Below are 24,902 nucleotides of genomic sequence, written 5' to 3'. Positions count from 1 at the left end.
TCAGCTACTTTTTCACATTAAAAAAAAAAATAAAAATCAGATAGGCTATGTTCTAACAAATAGTCTAGATACGAACGCAATTCAAAACTCAATTTAAGCAATTTAATCAAATAGCATTTAAACATAGCATATAAAATGGTGTGAACGTATTGACCTACGATTTTTACTACATCAATAATCACGAACATCTTCTTTGACAATCCTTCATCACTAGATCATACAGTTAATCTAACATATCCAGAGTTATTACCTCATTTGTGCATTCTGGCCATTCAATATCTTGGTTCTGCTACAACACCCACCATGAACACTTTTGTTTGACAAACTTTTAGCATTAGATCAAAGAGTTCTTTCACTATCTCCGGAGTTGTTACCAGTTTTTCACATTCTGACTGCTCTAAATCTTTGTTTTGTACAGCACCCATTCCACACAACTTAATTTGACTAAGATCCATCACTAGAACATAGAGTTATTCTACCATATCCAAAGTTATTACCTTATTTGCATGTTCTGATCAATCTATATCTATATTCTTATTCGATCATAACAAAAGTCGGTAAACTACTTTTGAATCATTCTCTCTAAGGGTGTAAAGTATTCACATTGTTTATAAAGTAGCTAGTCCAAAATTAGCTGCAAAAACCCAATAAGTTTCGATAACGAAGAGATAATATAGGTTTAGTCTTTCAAATGTTGATAAATTATAAAAATATATTATAAAAATATTTTTTAGGGGTTAAAACTCACTCATCAAACACGTCTCTATGTGTTAAGTTTAAACATAGTTTTCAAATAAAATTTTTGAGTATTTTCAGTCACACTGAACTAAAGCAAGAAATTTTTAAGCCAACATATTATAGCATTATTTATGACTTTAAAAACTAATGCATACAATATTAAAATTAGTATGATTAAAAAAATATAGGAAAAATCCAGAATTGCACATTTATAAAAAATAAATTTAATTTATTTAATTTTTTCACTTGCCACTTTCAAAATTCATTTAAATACAAAGAAATAAATTGTAAAAAAAAAGTTTTGATATAATTGGCAATAATAATCTAACCTTTCTGATTATCTCTTCTCAGTTACAATTATACTTAAAGCTAAATATCAATATATAATATCTGAAAATATTTCTTTGCAAAGAAGTTCTCTTAAGATGCTTCACTTTCATACGATGCCACCATGTCAGCAATTTCATCTTGCCGTAATGCTTCGGATGGTGAAAGTCCACGTCTTCCGCCAAGCGGAGTTAAGTCAATATTTTGCACATGCGCACGTACGCTTTGACCCGCTGGCAAGCCAATGTACCATTTCCCTACATTTTTAATGATCGTAGAATCACGATGTTTTTCCACCCAATCGCGTTCACGATCAATTTCAAGTATTTTACGATTTGCAGTTATTAATGGCGACAGTGAGCCAAAATCATCCTCTTCAAATTTATAATTATTTGTATTACTTCTATCACTACTACTACTACTACTGCTTGTTGATAAATTAGTGTTTGAGGTAGTACTTGTACCTCCTCTGCCACTACTGCCACCAAAGCGACTAACGTTACTGCCTCTTACACTGCTACCACCGTCAGAAGTACGAACTTTTTCTCCAAAATCGGTGCCAGTACGTTCTTCACCTCGATTTCGATTACTTCCTGGACGAAAATTATCACCTGATGAGCTGCTGCTTGCATCAAAATTGCTACCTGGTCGACTTTTACTAACAGTGTTGCTTTCACTATCAGTTCTAGTGCCGCCACGTGCATTCACATCATAACCACTACTACTACTACCACCACCGATCCTAGTAACAGTTGTTGTTGCTGTCCCGCCTCTATTGCTGCTAATGCTAGCGCCGCCACCACGTCTGCTCGATGTTTCAGTTGCACTGAGACCACCTCCAACGCCAGTGCCAAAATCATTTGCTAATTTGAAATCTGTATCGCTTAAGCGAAAGTCACTTATAGATGGATTGATGTGTGTGCCAGGACCTACTCTATTTTTTAGCACTCTGTAGCCTATACCAGCGCCAGCTATATATTCAACAGTTCGTTGTACTCCGACATCGTCCAAGTAAGAAAATGTGCCTCTAACTACACCATCTGTGGCGCGACTTTCTGCACGGCGATGATCTGGTCCAGCAGCTATAAGTTTATAACTACCGCCAGGACCACGTTGCACAGTCATTCGACCACGAGTTCTTGGTGGTGCTTTGTAAAGTGGGGATGTATAGCCGACATTAGATGGACTGTCCGGTACTGCATTCGAAACTTCAAATCCAGTGCCTGCACCAGCTGCATAGCGTACACTATGACGCTCGCCCACGTCATCAATATATGAATACAGACCTATTAAAATTAGTTAATTTCAATTAATTAGAAATATCTATATTGGTCGAAGTTTTTTTACCTCTTACTCTACCAGTTGAGTCTTTATCTTCTGAACGTGATTGATCGGGTGTTCTAAAGTTAAAACTGTATGTAGGATCATCATATGGATCTGCTAAAGGATCATCTGGACTGCCAATGGGTGGTACTGGATATTGTACCAAACTCATTTTTCGATGTATTTTTGGACCATTCACACGGAAACTGTAAATTTTTTTAATAATTCTAATTAGATAAATTTTTTTATGTTTTAAAAATTGATGCGTAAAACTGTCACATTACAATATTAAGTCAAGTGATTAATACCTATGTTCCTATGTATGTGTTAATATACCTATGTATGTGATAATTATACAGAGAATTTGTTAAACGCCCGATCTCTATTAGACAGGCTATGATTTTATGATTTTTGGACAGCATTTCGTATTTATGGATTAGATAATTTTTATAAATTTTTGTAAAGTGGAATATCTACTACAAATTAAAGTTATATACAATGTAAGATAGGATAAAATAAATGAATACATTACCATTATCACAGAATAAAATGGAAAAACTTAAGATTTTTATTAAACCATTGATTAACTAACCGGAATGTAAAATTTCTGTAAGCTGATAAATATTCACCGGAGCTGGAGGAACCAACAATTAATACAATCATTTATGTCCGAGTTTAGTACAATTTATATCATTTATTTTTCAGTGCTGTTAGCTGGCACTTAGTTGTTTATTCTTGTTTTTAGTTTTAATTCATCGGTGAATTTTTGTTTACATTGCTGCTAGATTCCATTTTTAAGACTAATACTTTGGCTGCTGTTTTCATAAAATAAAATTCCTTTGAAATGTTCTAAATATTATTGAGATATTAAAACATCTATAGACGAGGTAAGGTTATACCGGCGAACCTAATGTCCTACGTAGGCTAATTGACCTATTGTGTAACCGTATAAGAAAGTTAGAGATTTAAAAAAGACCTTTAATGTTTGGCAAATCTTAAAATGCTTGCTGGACGGAGGTCCTGGAGTTGGCTAACATCTTAAAAAAAGGAAACCCTTAAAATAGTACATCGACATCGCACATTCGATGTGCAATAACAAAGCAAATGTGAGGCACTTTATAGTCCTTTCTGCAACCGCGACAGGTATGATGAAAAAGGAAATTCAATCTACTAACGCGGTTCCATAATCTGCTGTGGCCAATCAACAAACCTACTGCAAACCCGATATTTCTTTCGGGCACCTTAATGATAGTACTTGACTTTTTCTTAAAAGAATTTGGTCAACTTGCACACATCTGCCTAAGTTTAGTTTACTCTTTCCATTATATGGGAATAAATAAATAAATATTAAATAAAGATAAAATATTTGTAATCACACTTCAAGTTTTTTGAGTTAGAATTTTCATTTGGGCTTCATTCGTTGTGTTCACTTCGTCCTATTATATATATTTATTAGCTTAAGTCTTATATTACAATATGTCTAAACATACATATTTACTTATATTTAGAGATACTCTTTATATATCAACTGATCTTTCAGTTTGATTATTTAATAACTTATGAAATGTACAATTACTTTATTTCTACAATTACTCTCTTACTGTGAATTTTATTTCAGCTGATCTCTGTAAAAATATAATTGCTAACTGAAAATTTGACATATGTATAAAAAATTTCACATACTAATTAAATTATTAAATACGAAAAATATTACAAGTAATTAATGTAATCTAGAATCAAATCTATTCTCATTCCGACAGTATATTGACTACGAAGTAAGTAAACAAATCTCCCATAAACTAATCTAAAATCTCTTGTATTTCAAATTATTTTCAAGAAATGCAAATAAAAACTTCAAGCGGAAGCACACAACATTGATTTAATTCATTCTTTGCCAATTGAAGAAAAAAACGGATTAAAACCATTTAAGCAAGCAAATTTGGTTTATGGATTTAACTACTCTCCATAGTGATCAGTTGAGAAGATATTCCTTTGTTTTCAATGTTAATGTATAAAAAAATTTATTTACAAACCAACAAAAAATGCTTGTTTTTGCAACTATGAAGACAAAGTTCCAAGAAAAACTGCAAAGAAAAACTGCTAAGAAAAATGCTAAGAAAAACTGCTAAGATAGCAGAGAAGTATAAATCAAGAATGTGATGCAGTTTTTTTAATCTTGAAACTGATATTGATACTAATCTGGTTTAGACCAGTGGCGTATACTCACATTTATATTTACAGTTTAAAATTTCAATTATAAATGCTAAATAGATACATGTATATTTTCAAAATTTGATTATCAATTTTAATTATTATGAATTATAAAGATAAATAGAATATAAGAGAATATTGGCAGAAAAAAGGCACTCAGTGGAGCACAGCACTGTGAACATAGTTAGCTTTTGTAATACAACTCACACTACCCAAACAGAAAACACAGCTTTTCGATTAAAAGAAATAATAACCCTTGTTGTCGGATGAGATCAGTAGTTCGCGACCCAAAACTTTTATTCTGACTTGAGCCAAACTCGAAAAGTTACAAAAAATGTCAATAGAATTCTCATCCCTTTCTATATAAAAGCGATATATTGTCTGAAACTGAGAGGAAATACACATACTACAAATCATAAGGGTTCCTATATTGATCAGGATAGTACAGTGGTAATGTTGATTATTTTATTGGAAACTGTGTCAAGAAAAAATTGTGATTTTCTAATTGTTGAAAATTGTTGAAGACTTTTATAATTTTTTAGCTTCTTAAAAATTAATAGTTTTTTAATTATTCAAATTTATGTTATTTATTTTTATGAAATCAAACTTAACAACTACCGTCACTGTCTGATGGCGCTAAATTAAAAACACATAAAGATTAGAAATGAAGTTCTTTTTCAATTCATAATTACAATTTGTTTGTAATATTATCAGTTTATGTTGTTGGCTGAATATCATTTGAAGATTGCAGTTAAAAATAATAAAACTAAAAAAATGTTTTCCACTACTAAATTGAACTAATACAGAACGATTCAATTGTAAACAAATGAAGATTTACAGACAGACAAAAAATATAAACAAAAGTGTTAAAATTGCTTTATTTATGCATCAGTAATTTTCTTTAAGTAATCTCTCAATACAAGTAAATATTATATATGCAACTTTTAAAAACAAGCATTTATTTTAAATAAATACCCTACATATTTTAAAATTAAATTAAATTAAATTAAAATTAAATATTTTTTAAGTGGAGTTTTTGTAAAATAATCAAAAAAAAGCTGGAAGTTTATAGAATACTAACGTTATAAGAAATGCAAAAAGGACATAGTCAATCAATTTTTCTATTTTATTTCATCTGTTCATTATGAAACTTGTTTGAAGAATTTAGGTTATAGTAGGGACAAGACTTACAGTAAACCAGCTTATTGTGACTACAGTAGATCTTTGTATTACTGTTGATTCTAGATAAGAAACGTGTTTACTAACGGTTAGATTAATTTAAAATTATGTCGAATTGTCTTACACATAGTTCTTATAGAGTTTGTGTCTTAAGTCTTTTATTTCTTATGTGATTGAAATTGATTATATTTTTATTCTGTTTTTAATGCTGTTTGCTAGCATTATTTTATTAATTCTTTACCATTTATTTTAATTTTATCTTGGTTTTTTGCTATTACTTGCTAGCACTTTTGGATATTTTGGTGTAAAATCAGTGAAGTTGAGCACTGCCTTAATACAGAAGTGAGGTGAAATGGTTTACTTCGTTATTGATATAACTTCAATTTATATAGTATGAGATAGGGGTATAGATATCAATAGGGGTATTCAGACATGCTTGGTAACTTGGTATCTTGGTAAAGTGATGGATGCATGTATTTTATGTATGTTAACATAGAGTTATTTAAATGCTTATTGGTTAAATGAAAAATATGTATAAAAAATTATTAATTGGTTATACAACATTTATATACTTTATTTATAAAAATTATTTTTTTATATATATTTGTTTTTGTAAAATTCCAACTTCACCGATTTACTAAGTAAGCGAATTATAAAGAAAGTACATCTGATCATTTTCGTGGTACTCGGTAATATATCAATTGATTGTAATTATTCTGAAGTGCTTCACAGAATTTAAATTTATTAAGAAGTATTAAAAAAAAAATATATATAAACAAATATTGATAAAAATAAAGAATTATATAAATGTAACAAAATTTTTTCAGTTATGATGAAAGAAACCATTTTCTGGTCAGATAAATATACAATTAATTAAAAATAATAAAATTTTGTGGTTGCAATTCACTACTGTTCGAAAAACCGCTCTATTGAAAACAATAGTTTACTATTCAGTACTGTTCGAAAAACCACTCTATTGAAAACAATAGTAAACAGTAGTGAATTGCCACCACAAAATTTAATTATTTTTAATTTATTAAATTTTTATCGGATCATACAGCTGTTTCAATTATTTACACTTTACCGAGCAACGTCCGAATTCCTCTAATGTATTACTTAATATAAATACTTCAGAAAAGGATCTTTAAAATTATTTTTAACCTGTTATTATTCTTTCTAGTTCGAGGGCTAGATGGCCCAAAATCGATTCCAAATGTAAATTCTCTGACTTAATACACAGAAGCAAATCAAAGGTATCTACGTTAATATCTGACTTTGCAGGGCACTAGACCATAGGACGGCATGGAGCTAGGCTAGGCCTACCCTGTGGTATCTCTCGAAGAAAGGACACCACAATACCTGATGTGTCATTGCCAGAATCTTGATTTTATAAATGCCTCTGACTGGTTCTAGCTTGACTTTCTCTCTACTACCCACTATTACAAGGTTTTGTGAATTCAAAACGGTTTTTTTTAGCTAAATGAGGAGGACTCGTTCCTCTCTCCACCACAACTACCTAACTACCTAGTTCAAAAGTTTATTTAATATATGCACTAATATTACGCACAAATCAATTGTTTTAATTTGAAAGATTTGGATTTTTGATACTTATGGCTTTTTCGATTGGTAAATCTGGAATAACTTTTTTAATCGAGATTCACTTTCAGTGATTTAAGTGATTTTCATTTTTGATTGGTAAATCTGTAAAATACTGGAGGTTAATTTATTTACTCTGGATATTTTCCAGAGTGATAAGATTATCCTGAAATTAAAAGCTGTTTTATATGATTTGACAGATAAAGTGTGATTTGATTCGATTCGAGATGTATTTATGAATAATATAAATTATAACTAACACAACTACAAAATTTTAGATTGCTCTAAAAATGTTCGATTTGGCAACAAAATTGAACGGATCTAAAGTAAATCTTGATTGAATCCAGATTTTCCAATCGAACAAACCATTACAGTCTAAAATTTAAAAACGAATTAATAAATTATCAAATATTCCAAAAAATCACTTGCGATAAATATTTGGCAATATTCGAAGCAACGACATTCAAGATCTGCAGCAGTCTCAGCAGTCTCTAATCAACCTTAAACTCTTGAAAAATCAAAATAGAGAAAAAAACTTCATTTTGTCGCAAATGATATTGAACTGAAGTTTCTCATTCAACCTTTTGAACATACTAAAAATATGTTTTTAATATCTTATTTTAATTACTAAGATAAATACTAAATATTATTAAATTTTTCGTCAAATAATTTTTTGAAAATAACATAAGCATGTGGAATGTGACTTCAGTGTTATTTGCTTGAGATACTCCGTATAGAAACTTCAATATTTGTTTTACTTACCCACGTGGACCTGCCGTATAGACAATTTCTTCCACTTGTCCAGTGGCTGGATTACGCGAACCATAACGGCCTCGTACAATTTTGTCTGGAGTGCCAGAGGCGCTGTGATAGTAGCCGCCAATGTCATCATTTTCGTGTCTGCCGAAGAATTGCGTTAATTTGTAATGTGTTTTATGGTTTATGGTCGGCGCGTGTGGTGTTCCATGCGGTGTAAAAATGCGTGAAAAAAGTAATGCAGAAATAAGTATTTTCTTAAAATATGATAGGTAGACTCTAAAGAAGTTGTTATAAATAAAGAAGTTGTTAAAAATTCATATTACATTAGATGTTCTTTTAAGTGTTGTTGGTTAAAGAAGCGTAACAAGTTTTTTTTCTAGTTCATTCAAATGTTTCCACTGAAGTATCTCGCCGGTTTAATATAGGAAGCGATTTTATTGTAACAGCGGAAAACAGAAATGAATTATTTCATTAAGAATAAATTTAAATTTTTTTATTTTGTTTAATTAAATTTTTGAGATTATTTTCATATCAATTATTATTATGATTAAGTTGTTTGCTTTAATAATTTTTTATTTATTTATTTGTGAGTCAACACTAAAATTAATTTTAAAATTAACTAAGAATAATGAGCTTTAATAATTTCATTTTTTATTTTTAACAAATTTATTAAAAATTTTAATATATTGTATAACTCAAATTTCGAATAATTTTATTCAATAATTTTATTTAAAAAAAAAATATATAACTTTATAGACAATAGAACAAAAAGGATGACGTATATGTAGTTTTAATAATATTAACTTATAGTAGGTAAACATTACGTAAAATTCTTATTTAAAAACTTTAATACATATAATTCTAAAATATAAAATAATTTTTTATAATTTTTGTATGTTTGTTGTATACTTTATTATATATTCATTATTAGTCATGAAAATAATAATTACAATATTGTAAATTGTACTCAAGGAGAGTAGAAATATAGAGTATAATAAAAAAAATATTTAACTTTGGATTATTTAACAAGAAGGGACCTACAGATAAAAATATATAAAAAACCGTTTTTATATAACTTTATTTTAATTATTATAGGAAAAAATAATTTTTTATATATTACATATATAAAAAATATGTTGTTTTACATATTTGTATATATGTATTATTAAAAACACTTTGCTATTAAAAAATGTTTTTAACTATTAAAATAATTAATTAGAAATGTTAAAATTCAAATAAAATTTTAATCAATCAGTTTCATAAATGAAAAATTTCTATTCTATTTACATGGAATGCTATCGATTTCAATAATTTTAAAACTATGTTATATTTTTTCAATTTTAAAATTTGTCTTCATTATTTACTGAAATTATTTTTAACAATCTTCAACTTTTATGGTACAAAAATAAATTCTCAATATATATTTATTGTAGCTTGGTCTCCCACTGGCTAAATAAATATAATTTTATATATAGCGTATCCTCTAACAAAAAAGCTAAAATTTCACTATAGTCGCTAATATTTGTTAGGGTATCCGAAACCAATGTTTTACATAAGCTGATATCACACTTCTTTTTATATATATTTTATTAATTAGTTTTATGCTTTATGTCATGCTTTATATTTATTGTATTTATTATGTTATTTATAATATTATATAGGTAAAAATAAAAATATTAATAAAATAAATGATACAAAAAAATTTCTTTTAATTAATAATATATATTCTACTGTTTCCTATTTTCTGCTATTATTTTTCAAAAATATATTATTTTATAGAAATGATCAATGTAATTAATTTTATTTTATTTATATTTAATTCTTTTTATATATTATATTTATGTTATATTATATATTATTATACATTTAAGTATTTTTATATTTACTAGTTCATATGTGTATTTTATTTTTAATATTTATTTAATTAATCGTTTTAATTTTATTGATGGTTCTCTAAAACATATTGTTTTGTTCAAAAAATATTTTGAGTCAATTTATTTTATTACAACGTTCCCAATATATATTGTAATTTTTATTATAAATTTATAATTGCATAAATATTTGTTATATTTTTTAAAATTTTTTTATATTCATACAATTATATCATTAATCTATATTCCATAATATAATATTAATATATATATAAAATAACTACAATATATTTAATTATTATTATTAAAATTTTGCTTTCTTTATTTTAAAAACTTTTATGGTTTTAATTTCTAATTTTTATTTTAAAATTTCTTTTTATGTATTTATTGATTTTATTTTGTTAATTTAAAAATTTTTGTGATTTTATTTACTAATTTTTTAAAGAGATTTTTTTCGAAAAGTAGTGAAGTATAACAACGAAAATTCTTTTTTAATATAATTTAATTAATTAAATTTTTGGCTGACCATACAGCTGTTTCGATTATTGTTTCGGGGCCTTGAGACTGCGAATTTTTTTTTAAATATTTTAACTTGTATAATTATAGATTTTATTTTTTTCTTTTAAAAATTTTTATGTTCTTAATTACTAATTTTTTTTTATTACAACTTTTTTTATTATTAATTTTTATTATTACAACTTTGTTGTTATACATTACTTTTCTTTTATAAATGTATTGTATTATTAATATTTAATTTTAATAATTAGTTATATTAATTATTAAATAAATAATTATTTATTAATTACTTATAATCAAAAAATAAATTGAAACAATTTTTTTCCTTTTTTTTTATTAAATATTTTTTCATTATTTAAAATATTTATTTTAAAATTTTTAATTTTTTATTATTTTTTATTATATTATTTTAGATCATATTTTGCAGTATTGAATTGATGTATAATATATTAATAATACTGCACTTATTTATTTCTTTAATTTTATTAGTAATTATAGGTTTTATTTTTTATTTTATGAAATATTGAAATATATTTTGTTTAGGTGTGAAATTGTTCCAGAAAAAATGGAATATATTTTTATTATATGGGAATCCTTTTTGTATTTCAGTTTTAAATACACAATATGGAAAGGACATCACATTAGAATTCAATGTTGATGCATTGAAATGATATTATTGCCTTTTTATTATTAAGTTATTTATTTTTTTTTTTCTCATGTGTAAATTAATTTTTTTATTGAATTATTTTTGTTTTTCTATATAGTCCCCAGCACAGTACACAGTAGCTTTCATAGGTCGTAATTTGGAAGTGTAATAATGATAATTTTATTTTTATTTTATCTTATATATGAATTTTATACATTTAGCTTATTCTTTTTTAATTTGGTTTATATAATTATAATTTATAAAGTCTCTAATTAAAATTGCCTTATATTACAGCGCAATAGATTTCGCAATGTTCCATTGAAATAATAATAATAAATTAATTTTTTTTTTGTATTAGTTTATGTTTGCATCGACTTTTGTATAACTTATTTTATTTATTTATTTTTAATTGGTTTCGTATAATTAATTTCTATAAAGTCTCTAATTAGGACTGCTTTATATTACAGCAGAATAGATCTGACAGGTAGCTATGTACTTCTGCGGGTTATGTTTAGTATATTAAATTGCATAGACACTACAATATTATATAATGTACATGAATTTATATTTTTCTTTTTTTTTAAACATTAATAAACAAATTTAAAATTTGTTTATTTAAATTTAAAATTTATTTAATTTACAAATTTAAAATTTGTTTATTAAAAACAAAAATTACCGAAAAGAGAACGATCCATCATCGTTTATTGTATTATGATCAATATCAGCAGACACATTTGAACAGAAATATGTCAATATTATAAATATTAAACACTTTAACATTGTTTATAATATTATATCGTTTTAAAATTGCATTAATAATATATTTTTAATCCTTTCAAATGAACAGAATTTCGCACATGAACTCACAAGCGAACAAATAACACAACACAAAATTACTACAACCGCACAATTAAACACAGAAGAACCGAAAAGTCTAAGAAAAGCACAACGACTGACTGCCTCCCAATGGGGACGAACGTATTTAAATAAAATTCTCAATGCACTGGCATTGTTGTTGTTTCCACTATTCTGCCATTGCTACTGTCGCTGCTTGTGCTGTTGTATTGCTGCCTCTTCTGCTGCCGATGTTGTGTATAGAAATGCTAAACATAGTTGTAAAATGTTTTGTTTTTGTTCATTGTTAAGCTGACCACCCACCACCAAAGCAGGAGCTTTAGCGTACATTACCAGTACAGTATCAGTTCTAGTGATGTTAGTGATGTTAAGCACACCATTTCTTTGCTGTTAATATTTTCCTAACAGAATTTTATTCTTTTTATATGTGATCTATGTGGCTTCGTTACAGAACTGATTACTTTTCTTCTGCAATGCTGCTAAGATATTGAGTTAAATACTGTCAAAAAAAAATAAAAGAAAGAAACAAGCAGAATTTTTACTTATTTCTTGCTGAAGTTGTAAAACATTCGTCTAAGATTCTTGTCTTCAATAATTGTATTTTTTGTTCGAGAAGACATCTCAGGGAACATAATTGTCAATTAAATTTTTTATTACATATGAACAGTATTGACATTGTTACTGAAAATGTATTTAATTAAAGTCAACTAACTTGAAAACACTTGTATTAGTTATGCTCAGTTTTCCTTATAATCGCTAGGGCATCAGCTCAGCAAAAATAAATTTGTAGTAGAATAGAAATAGAAATAGAAATAGAAATAGAAGGAATAAATACCGGGTTTAGGTCGTTAATTTAACATATAAAAATTTAAAATTTTTTAAATAAAAATTACACCTATAAATTTATGTTAAATATTTAATTGTATTTTCATTTTCATAAAAAAATTATTTGTGTTACAGATAATTCCATCTACTCTGTAGACCATCTTCAGTGGTCGTAATAACAATTTATTAGGAATAAATATCTCAAATTTGATGATAAAATTTAGCACTTATTTTTCTTTTTCAGAAAACTTTGAAAGTATATGAAAATGAGTGAATAATTAATTAAGTCAATTAAGATCCAGTTTCTTTTAAATTATTATTATCAATAAATTAATAAAATATAATTATTATTAACTTATTGAATTAACTGGTTAAGTTAATTATTACAATAAACTACTCACAAAACTTTTTTATGTACTAGCTATGTTCATTAGGGTGGCCCTGCAGAATACATATATATATTCCGGATCAGACGAGAACGATGCTGAGGACACTTTCTTCTCTGCGAAAAATGGCATGAATAAAGAACACTAGTAGAAGAATATATAGATTACTCAACGGTCTCACGGAATATCATTGAAAAAATGAAAGAACGAACAGAAAATTGAAACAAAATCACATTATTCATCGGAAATGTGCTCCGAAAAAAAAAATAAAACCTGAACGCAAACTAAACTGAAGTAAAAATCAATCTGGAGACCTTACAATTCGGATCTGAAATAGTGCTGAGCACACTTTCTTCTGGACGCAAACCGAACTGAAGCAAAAAACAATCTGAAGACTTTACAATTCGGATCTGAAATGGTGTTGAGCACACTGGTGCTGAGCACACAACTGTGAAAAATAAATAGGTCTCTTCATGATCGAGAATATTATTGAAAAAATGAAAGAACAAAACCTCGCGCAAACCAAACTATAACGAAAAGCAATCTGGAAACTTTTCAATTCGGATCAGAGGTTGGAGCCTAAATGAAGGTTATATGACAAGCATATGGTATGGATAGTTAATTTTTAAGATGTCGTCCCGAAGTAATATGGAAACGATCCCAGTGGTAAAAATTACGAAAAAGAAGAGGGGATGTTTAGTTCCCTTTGTGTAGAAATCGGACATGTCATTCCGGTGAAGGCCTGTTTGACGGTGCATAAAGCACTCCAGCTCCTCACTCACCACAAAAAAAAAGAAAATTTGGAATGAAAAACTTTTTTTCTGAACAGATTAATTATACCATTTTCTTGTACATTAGTAGAAAGGGAAAAAATGTGGAATAAATTTTGAAAAAAAATTTATTTTAAGGCGTTCAGCAGTTTACAACTTACAACAAACAATATATATAATGTTTCTACTTATAAGATATATTTTATATGTTCTCCTAAGTAGTAATTTTATGCTTACAAACATAAATTACTGATCATACTATGTGTAGTGACTTTAAATAATTATGTATATGTGATATGATTATTTTTCAATTTCCATTTTGGGAGCAAAACGCAAAGGTCAGGAAACGCACTGCAATAACTGCTACACGCAATTCGAATTGCTTTCCTGTTCCAAATTTTCGCGATTTACTCCGCATTCACTATTGCGAAAATTGTATCACAATGAGTGTAATCACCACTTACTCCAAGTCTAGGTCAGTGTCTTAGCAGTGCAATAACGAACAAATATAAAACTGCAATTTGCACTTCATCCATCCAATCGTCTGCATAATGCAAAAATTTGAAGTGCAATTAAATATAATTATTATTGATGTGCTATAATTTTGCTGCTACTACAATAGATAAAAAAAACGTTATGAAAAGATGCATCTCAAATTATTCTCTTTTTATTCTCGTTATATTCTTGGACTGCTACTGATTTTGTGGTTTTCTTAAAAATATTAAATATTAGTTCTCGAATTCGAGTTCATAGTAGTAGACACATCGCACTTCCGTAGTTTTTCTTAGTATGAGATAGTCAACGGATGCGAGTATGTTTACTGATGTTCTATTATTAATTGCAGTTTTTTTTAATGAGTTTAATTGACTTTTTATGATGTTCTGTTGAGAGTTTAATTTTTTTGGCATTTGAATTTCAGTCATACAATGTCCAGTTAATTTTATGCTAATTTGTGATAACAGTTATGTTCTATTGTTCAAGAAAATATTTTTAATTAATCAAGGAACTTTTGTGGTTAAATTTTTGTTAACATTTTTTACGTATGCAAATATTTTACGAAAACTTAAGATTCTTACGCACAGATAAAAAATATTTTAAGCTTGCAGTTAATGTCAAGAATAGAGTTCGCATAACATCATACCCTACACATATACGAAAATAAGTACTTGGTTAACATGGTCCTTTTTTCCATTAATATATTTTGTGGTAGGCTTTCCTCAATTTTGAAGAAATAAGATTTCAAGATCTTCGAAATAAGTGCTTTTTGATTTAATTGTTATTTACGTTAAATCCTATTTCTTAAATGTTACTTTTTAGGAATTAAAAAGACAGCGATTTTCAAGTCTTAAGAATATGAAAATCTTGTTTATATTCTATTTTTAACTTCGCTATAAATTATACGCAGTGCGAGATTCTGTCTTGTAACGCATGCAAGTCTATTTATCTACACACCTATATTGAGCTTTTCAATTGCTAATATGCATGGGAAAATCCATAGTTCAATACGGAAAAATGTTTGACCCTTACATTTTTTCAGGTAATAAGGAATTTTGTTTCTTATATATACTATCCAAAGTGAGGAAAGCGTTTTTATCACAGTTCCAGTTGTGATGCATGAAATAATTACCAAAAACATGTTGGATGAAAATAAAGCAAATCCTAGACATATTATAGATCCCAGCAGATGCATTTTTCGTAAGAAAACCGAATCATTTAGGTCCATAACATTTGTCAAAGTATTTTAAGATACTTTCAGTTGACGTACTGGTTTTTGGATCACGAAATCACTTTTTCGTTTTAATGAAGATTGAAAAAGGTTTTTTTTTCTTCTCCAGAGTCTCGGTCATTGAGATATTTTCGGTAACTACAAGATTCATGAGCTAACCAGAAGGGGTGCTTCAGGTGATCATTCGGAATATCTGAAGGATCTTAGCATACTGCTGAAATTATGCAAACAGTTATCGAAATTTTTTTTATATTAAGCAGTTTTTTTGCTAAATGGAAGATTCAACAAGACAAGATATTGAATGCCGAAAAATCTGTATGCAAATTCGTTGCGTTCTATTAAGAAAAATTCCAGCAATCTCATTGACATATCATAAAGATATTAGTGACGTGTTTAAGGAACCACTCTAGAAGGAAAAACTCCCCTTTATTCATTCCTGTCGCGGCTGTAGCGAGGATGATGAAAGTACCTCACATTAACTTTGTTTTTGTCCAGCTCATGAACGCATCGAACTTCTATACTAGGAGCTTACTGTTTTGAGGATTTTGGCCAACTTCAGAAGCTTCCTCCAAAGAACACTTTAGGCTTTGCGAAAGTTCAAGACGGTTTTCAAACCTTTAAGTTCTTATACGGTAACACAATAGATTAAGTCGATATGTACGCTCGCCGGTATAATCTAACTTAATCTAGTTGTGATGTTGGACAGACACTTAACTGACATTTGACAGTTAAGAGTAAGCTTTTACAAACTATTTTATTTGTATAGTTAGTTTAACTTATGCTAAAGAGATGGTTATATTTATTGGAATAGAAGTTAAGCAAATTATCAAGTTCTTTTAGCTAATTTATTAGCTCTACAATTGAAATTGAAAGGAAATCTATGAACCAGTATCCATTTCAAGGAAGCTATAAATGTACCGATATATGATTTAAAAATTTACGACGTCACTAAATAAGCTTACATATTATGAAAACAACAGTTACTGACAAAAAAATATCAAAATAGATAATTTTCTATCTGAAACGATTTTTGACATTATGTTTATGTACAAATTCTATTTTTCCTGATTTTTTGTTACCTATTGTTATCAAAATTAGAAAATTTAATAAATTAAGTTTGTTATATTTACGCATCTAAGTACAAGTACTACTATTAATATGCGTTCTATATCTTTAATAATATTTTCTACCACTGCTCTAAAGGAATCTTCGTATTCAACCACTTCTACACACCGACACTTGTTAAACAATGTTATCAATTAATAATTAAAAAAAAACTAAAATTAATAAAAATAATTTACCATATGTGTATTGAAAATTAGTTAATTAAAAATCTAACTGAATTAGGTAAAATCATTGAATTTGATGCCTCTTAGAAGCTAATTAGGAACAAAGTAACTAAAGCACCATTAACTTTGCAGTTTACACTAAAAAAACATTAAGTTTATAAATAAAAAATTCATAATTTCAAGATAATATGAGGTATTACCTTCATTTTAAGGTATTCGTTTGTTCTTATGAGTCGTACAAAAGACTTTGTGGGAACTATGCGCCACTGAGTTTCTATGTTCTTAAATGGTTTGATTCTGATTATGGTAATCACATATCTCGTGTGCAACCACATGCGGGTACATATATTATTTAAAAAAATTTTCTGAAATCAACAGGTACTAAATGATAATATGAGTTAGAGTAAATATTAAAGACTTAAAAATTTTATAAAGAACAATTTAATAATTATTTATATTTTTCAAATAAAAATAAAATTTTATTAATACGGAAAATCCGTTTTGTGAAGTGTAATAAATTTCAAATGCAAATAAAAAAAATATCTATAATAAAAAATAAATTTATTTCAGATTAAAAATATTGATTACTCATTTCCCAAAATCTTTAATATCTATACTAATTCATAGGTACTATTCTCTCTAAAATATAATACAAAATTAAATAAACGCGTTTGAATCAAAAAACAATCTGTTGTGTGACAAAATTAATTTAGGGTTCGGACTGGGGATTGCAGCCTAAACTTATTCTTTGGCTATACATAGCCTCGTTCAACCAATTTCAACATAAGGAGGAATTGAAATCGTGTCCCACTACCGACGTCAATATTATACTTTACTTACTACCCATTGATACTTTTATAAAACAAGCGCTTACCCTTAGTACACAAAGGCTTAAAATTTTGAACTATTGACAGTCAATACTGCCAGAACGTGGTAATATTCCATGAATCTATTCTATCGATAGAAAAAACAAATCAGATTACTTATGTCCTCACTTATACTTTGATAATAACATCGCCACCAGAACTCCCCGAAGACGGAAGTGTGAGGCAGGGCTGATTACAATGCAAGCGAAGATAGCAATTTACACCGACTAGTCTAAGATGGATAAATCCTATCAGCTTTCCGACTGTGTCTTAATATTTCAAGCAGAAATTTTTACTATCTTGAGAGTATGTTCTTTTACTGCGAACATGTATGATAATCTGGATAGTTAGATAGCTATTAAAGTTATTCTAATAGTCTACATCTTGTTTCACGAATGTAAACAATATATTAACGTACTAAGTAGTAGCTGCAAGATAACTCTATTTTGGGTTCTCAGGCATTCCAATACAGTAATAAACGAGCGCGTAGATAATCTAGCTAGATTGAGCGCATCTATTATGGAACCTTCTGTTTCAATTCCTGCTCCTGCCAACCACAGCCGAAAGTTGATTTATGTCCATTTTTGTGACAGGTGAGCTACGTAGCCCCTTTACTGAAATTGTAGAACCTCCAACTTAGTACACAGAATCAAATCTGAAGGATCTAGGTTAATATATGTTCTAACCAGCCACTGGACTGGACAAGACTGCATGAAGTCAAGCTCGGCCTGCCCTATAGTATGTCCAGCAGTACATGTCTACCGGCGCTCGTAGAAAAAACAACACAACCTCTGTGTGTTTATGTCCAGGTTTGTAAAAAATTAGCAAAAAATGAATGCTTCAGAATCGAATATCAGAAGAAAAGAAAAGAAAAATATCAGAAGAGTTCAGTTATATGAAATCATTTTTAAATGAAAATGTCATGAACTAATAATTAAAACAAAAAAAAAGCCATATTAGTATATTACACCATTTTCTTTTTATTTCCAATTAAAAATATTTAACTTTAATTTAATCAACCAAAAAAAATTAATATGGTTATTATGATATCGTGAGATTATGGATCACGTTTGGTGAAAAATTATATTTCTTTACTGTTGTTTTCATATAATATGTTAAACCATTCATAATTTTTTCCTTTTTTGTCTTATAGTATATAATACCTCTTAATTAATAATAAAAAAAAATATTAATTCTGTGAAAATTATTTCGAAATATAAATTTTTTACACTTAACCTTCGATATCCATTAAATACCAGTTCACGTTTTTTCTTTTTTTTACATCTTGACAATGTTTTCCCTTATGCGTGAAATTTTCACATCAGATGATGTGAAATGCTATTTATTGAAATCATATGCTTCTACTGAAGGCTTATCTATAAAATATTTATCCATTTTTATTTTTTTTTGTGAATGAAAACTTCAATAATAAAACTACAAACCTGTTGGTATTGTGTTAAGTGCAGCATTTATGCAAAAGGACAGGTTTTACTGTTAATACTTGTAATTTTTTGCCATTGAACCACATAGGCCAACTTGGCCACCAAATGTTATGCGAATACGAAAATGTGTAACAGCACTGCAGCGAATCTACCCGTATCTATATTTTCTCTAATGTGTCAGAGGCGAATGAATCTTACTGCAACTAGTTTAGTATTGGATTGCAACATTGGTCTATCTTCCACACATCCAGATACTGTCTACAAGTAACGAATGCCCCATAGAAAGTAAAAAAAGTTTCTTTGATGATAATTTGCCTTCGGTTGCGACATTGAAAAACTGTTTTCAGTTTCAGTTTCATTCGATGAAGTTTTCTCGTGCAGTGAGGTTGTTTCTTGTTTCAGTTTGTTAATTCAATAAAATTGTGTGATCATATTACAAAATAGTTAATATTAAAATAAATATGAATGTTATACAATTTTTACAATTTTACATAATATTTATGGCATTAAGTCCGAACAATATCAGTGCACTTGGATTTCGATCAACAATGGTTGTAATTTTTATCTTAACTTAATATTATAAAGCAAGTTTGTTACTTAATTCTTTTGTATTTAATGTAAATATGTAAATACAAAAAACTATACAATAATATATAAAATATATACATTTAAGAAATAAATATATAGCTAGTAATATAAAAAAAAAGTATTTTAAACTATAACAAAATTAAAAATATTGCACTTAATTGTTTATTAAAATAAAAAATATTAAATTAATATATCAATTAAGTTGCATTTATTTAAACTTTAACAAATTATAACAATAAAAAATCAAAATTTTTTTATTTACGATTCTTTGAAAAATAATAAAAGAAACAAATAATAAAAATTTATTATTACCTATTAAGATATTAATAATATATATTGATAAATTCAAATATTCAGATTAATGAATAAATATCAAATATCAACTAAGCTGAGTTAAATTAAAATTGAAAAAATTATAATATAACAAAAATAAACAATTCAATGAACAGTATTTTTAACCAATAAAAATAATATTAACTAATAAAAAATTAAAAATGATTTGTATAATAATGTTTTGAATAAGTTAAATAAATAGTGAAATAATAAATAAATTAAATTGTTTATTATATAGCAAATGAAATTGTTTATTATATAGCAAGTTTATAAATTAATTTTTTTCTATCCAAAATGAGTAAGAGTAAGTTAAGTATGTAAACTTATATATAAATAAAAAAGTTATGAAAATTATATATAAATAAATAAATAAATAAAATAAAATAAAATAAAAATTTTTAAAAAAAGTAAATATATAATAAATAAATAAATAAAAATATATAAAAATAAATTAAATAAATAAATTAATATATTAATTAAATTGAATTATATTAAATTTGAAGAAAATTATAGTAAAAATTAATGTTTTTATATTTTAAATAAAAGTAAGACCCTTTCTTTTAATAAGTAATAAATAATGTATTTATAATAAAATAAATTGTAATTTTATAATAAGTTTTTATTTATTTCTTATTATTCAAAATGAGTAAGAATTAGTTGAGTATATAAATTGCTTAAATATAAAAAAAAATTCACAACAATGTATATAACATATAATTTTATGTAAAATTTAAAAAATCATAATATTTAAAAAAAAATTTTATCTATTAAAAATTAATAAAATTTAAAGAAAAATTTATCTACCAAAATATTAAAATATTTCTAGTAAACTTTATATTGAAATTAATATGTATTACATTAATATACCAATTATATTGAAGTAAATTAAATGTGAATAAATTATACCAAAAAAAATTTAAAAGAAATTATGGTAATTAATATAAAATGAAGGACAAATTTTTATATTTTAAATAAAATTAATAAATAAAATAAAAACGTTTCTATTTAAATAAATAAATACAGAATTTATAAATAAATTAAATTTTATATTATATTACAAGTTCATTATGCAAGTTTTTAATATATATGAAAAACAATATATATAAAAAACATTTATTAAATATTAAATATGTAGCTAACAATAAAAATTTGAAGAAAAATATTTTTATCTAAAAAAAATTTAATATATTTTAATTTATTTATATTCAAATTAATAAAAATTTAACTAATAATAAGAATTAAATAATTTAAAAATTAATTAATAAATAAATTAAGATTTTTTGTAATTAAATTATAATAAAAAATTAAATGAAAAAAATCGCTATTAACTATTAAAAATTTGAATATTTATTTATTAAATTGTTTATTTCAAAAAATAAATAATTAATAAACATATAAATAAAACAAATTAAACTAATTATATAATTTAAAAAAAAAATATATTTTAAATATATTTAAAATAAATTATAAAATAATTATATAATTGTAATAAAAATATTAATATTTAAAATTAATAATTAAGTATATATGTTTTATTTTATTTTTAAATTACAATACTTTCAAATTATACAAATAGGGATTAAAGATTCTTATTGCATTTCATTTAATCAATTTTTTTGATCACTTATTAATTAATTGTTAATTTATAAGTATATATTATCACAATTATGCATTAAACTACTAGTGTTAATTGTTTAAAACTAATGACCAACACAATTAAAAATATCAACATTATAATTTTATTGATTATCATCAAAAAAATATGATATTTCCGATGATGTATGGTTATTATATGGTTAAAAAAGACGTTTTTAAAATTTTAAATATATATAGTATCGCTTGACGTAGTTGTGGTGGTTCATTTTTCACATAACTTAAATTTTAATTCCAACTCTTTCGATACGTCTTGACCTTCAGACAGTTCTGCGATTTTATTAGCTATGTTCCATAATCATAGCTTATCACTTTAATTTACTTTAGTTTACTTTCACTGCACTTCAGACAGTAACTTTCTTGGATGTTACAATTCTTGATAGTTAACTTATTCTTCGTCAATTAATTAAATATACAAATGCTTTTTAAATTCATATCTATGACTAAAAATGATTTCATTCGAAACTAGAGAGTATGAATTAAATATTATCAATGTAATGTACATCTTAAATTAAAAATTGATTTTTGAGGTTAGAATCAAAGCATCAAATCTCGAAGAGTTATGTTATGTTCCGTCACTGACCAATAGATATATTTATATATTACAATTTAATTACAATTTTTTAGATAATACAATACAATGTACTTTAATCAGTAAAATATTTTAAAATAAAATATTTTTATATTGATAAAATTTATAAAATTAAAAAGGATATCTGACTTATTTATTTATTAAATATTACAGAAAGCAAAATGCCTTAATCCACCACGTACTGCCCGGCGTGTTGAAAACTATATTCAGGAATGCCAGGAAGAGGTGAAAAACAAACTAGTCAGTGGTAAGTAAACAATTTATTTTTACTTTTTATTACTTAATAGATAACGGTATCATAGATCAATTTCATTATTATCTCTTAAAATTTAATTTATTATCTTAATAAAGAGAAACAAAGAACTAGAAAGATTAATATATGAGTGAAGCGAAAGGCAAATAGCTGTTAAATCAACAAAATATATTACAATAATATATATTTAATTAGTAAACTTTTTCTATAACCAATCATTGATATATTTTTCAAGGACCACCTGTTGTTTTTCTTTTTATTCCACATGCCATTTGCATAGGTTAGAACCAGGATAACTAGTATTTACAAAGCCCAAGATTATTTTCAATCACCAATATATGATAGTTACCAAATTAAATCACTAAATGATCGTTATATGATCGTTAAATGACATTCTTTAAACTTACTATATTTTTGATGGTTTTATTTATGTTTTTTTTAAGTGTTTAATCTTTTTATAAAGACAATATTTTGTAAATTTAGTACCTTTCTCGACAGATCTTTACATAATTATGCAGTAGATATTGTTCGAACTTTTTCTAAAGCTTATAACATTCTTTCTTTTTCTTACTTAATAACATAGTTCCTTTTTCTTTTGCAGAAGCTTATGATATACTGAAGCATGAAGTCTCCCCCACGGATGAAATACATGAAGAAGACGAATACTTAGCAACAACAGAGGCAATGGAAACGGTCACTTATCCTTATTATGAAACAAATATACCGAGCACACATCTCGGAAATAAAAATGAAAATTCTGAAGAGAACCCATCAACCTACCACACGTACAATGAAATGCCCATAAGACGCAAGCGAACATCAGAGCAAATATCACCACGCCGCTCAGATGACATCTACTCTTATGATTACAATGAAATCTACCACCCCACCTTGGTACCTCCTGAAGATAAACGCATAGCGGGTGTAAGTATGCAATTTTAAAAAGAAAATAGAATAGAATTGTTTGAGGCGTGCATTTATAATTCAATTTCATTAACAAATTCTGTGAATGCATTGAATGCTTCTTCATGGTTGCGGCTGCAGTCGAATTAACCCAAGCAATACCGACCGTAGGCAATTGTTGGCATTGATTTTAGGCAATTAAGTTGCATGCAAGTAGCTTCAATGCGTCGTTGAGACAACAACAACAATAAGAATGACTGTTAAAGTCAGGGTTTTGGAGTGCTAAAAGCGACTACTTTAATTTGCCACAACAACAAGAAAACAATTAAAAAATTAAAAAAATTAGAAATTTTCACACATAAATTAGATATTTTGCATTTATTTGTTTATTTTATTTGTTTAATAATTATTCATTTGTCTTATATATATTTTTTTTTAATGAATGCACTATGTTGTTTCAAATTAAATGAATGCTTATTAATAAAATTTCACTCCTGCCTCCGCTTCTCCTTGTATGTTTCTTTAAAAAGTTCATTGATGATTTTTAGTGTTTGCTGCATTGCGTTTATGCCAAAAATAATGCAATCGATAAAATGGGTTGGCCAACGTTGGACGGACTTGTGCATTTTTACTCGGAAGGTGTTAATGACCATGGCTTCTTCATGGCTACATTGCGTTCAGTTAATCTATGTTTGCATGCCGTCAGCAAAAAGTATCGAGTGAGTCGTTCAAAGTATCCAGAGCAGGGCGAAAGTTGCGATGTAGCTTTTGATGTTTTCGACTGTATATCGGACCAAATTACAGGATACTGTTTAGATAATTACAAACATTAAATTTTGAAAATAATCTAGCAATATTGTTTTAATTTATTTATTTATATTTTTATGAAATAAAAAACCCCATTTAAATAACATTTGTGTTTAAATCTATTAGTCGCTTTTTCACTTTGAATCCGGGTATGTGTAAGCAAAGGATGTCAATGATTAATAAATTATTTTGCATTTTAAAATACTGTATGTAGATGGGAATTTAAAAATCTCTGTACCTTTCTCTGTATATCTTTGCGCTAGAAAAAACTGTACTAATTCTGTAAATTAAATCTTGTTTTGTGACAATTTTCGCCTTTTTTACAATAGGTGATAAGTGATAAAACTTTGAACTAGTTTTTTATTATATAGTGAGTTCTTGGTCAAAGTCCAAAACCACTATTCATCTATAAACAAAATTAAAGCGGACGTGCTTCAATGATCCCCCT

The 24,902-nt window shown here is 26.7% G+C and overlaps 2 protein-coding genes across 2 annotated transcripts; one reads left to right on the top strand and one right to left on the bottom strand.

Moving 5' to 3' along the window:
* Nucleotides 1-1,017: 1,017 nt before the first annotated feature.
* LOC119668649 lies at nucleotides 1,018-11,919 on the bottom strand. Its single transcript, XM_038078228.1, has 4 exons — nucleotides 11,843-11,919; nucleotides 8,137-8,274; nucleotides 2,413-2,594; nucleotides 1,018-2,351 (listed from the first exon to the last, which is right to left on the bottom strand). Exons 3-4 carry the CDS (start codon nucleotides 2,558-2,560, stop codon nucleotides 1,159-1,161), a joined length of 1,341 nt encoding a protein of 446 aa, XP_037934156.1. The 5' UTR covers nucleotides 2,561-2,594; nucleotides 8,137-8,274; nucleotides 11,843-11,919; the 3' UTR covers nucleotides 1,018-1,158.
* A 6,704-nt stretch (nucleotides 11,920-18,623) lies between these two features.
* Nucleotides 18,624-24,480, top strand: LOC119678968. The gene is made up of 4 exons (XM_038091103.1): nucleotides 18,624-18,692; nucleotides 22,645-22,738; nucleotides 23,346-23,668; nucleotides 24,196-24,480. Exons 1-4 carry the CDS (start codon nucleotides 18,624-18,626, stop codon nucleotides 24,478-24,480), a joined length of 771 nt encoding a protein of 256 aa, XP_037947031.1.
* Nucleotides 24,481-24,902: the final 422 nt, after the last annotated feature.

The sequence above is a fragment of the Teleopsis dalmanni genome, chromosome 1 (assembly GCF_002237135.1).
Source record: "Teleopsis dalmanni isolate 2A chromosome 1, ASM223713v2, whole genome shotgun sequence".
Lineage (NCBI taxonomy): Eukaryota > Metazoa > Arthropoda > Insecta > Diptera > Diopsidae > Teleopsis > Teleopsis dalmanni.
The sequence above is the reverse complement of the archived record's forward strand: the minus strand, read 5'-3'. Positions and strand labels throughout refer to the sequence as shown.

Coding starts and splice junctions, on each gene's coding strand:
- LOC119668649 (XM_038078228.1), bottom strand. CDS start 2,560: ATGAGTTTGGTACAATATCCAGTACCACCCATTGGCAGTCCAGATGAT. Junction 2,352..2,412: donor CTCAACTGGTAGAGTAAGAG/GTAAAAAAACTT, acceptor TAATTTTAATAG/GTCTGTATTCATATATTGAT.
- LOC119678968 (XM_038091103.1), top strand. CDS start 18,624: ATGTCCAGCAGTACATGTCTACCGGCGCTCGTAGAAAAAACAACACAA. Junction 18,693..22,644: donor CTCTGTGTGTTTATGTCCAG/GTTTGTAAAAAA, acceptor TAAATATTACAG/AAAGCAAAATGCCTTAATCC. Junction 23,669..24,195: donor AAGATAAACGCATAGCGGGT/GTAAGTATGCAA, acceptor GATGATTTTTAG/TGTTTGCTGCATTGCGTTTA.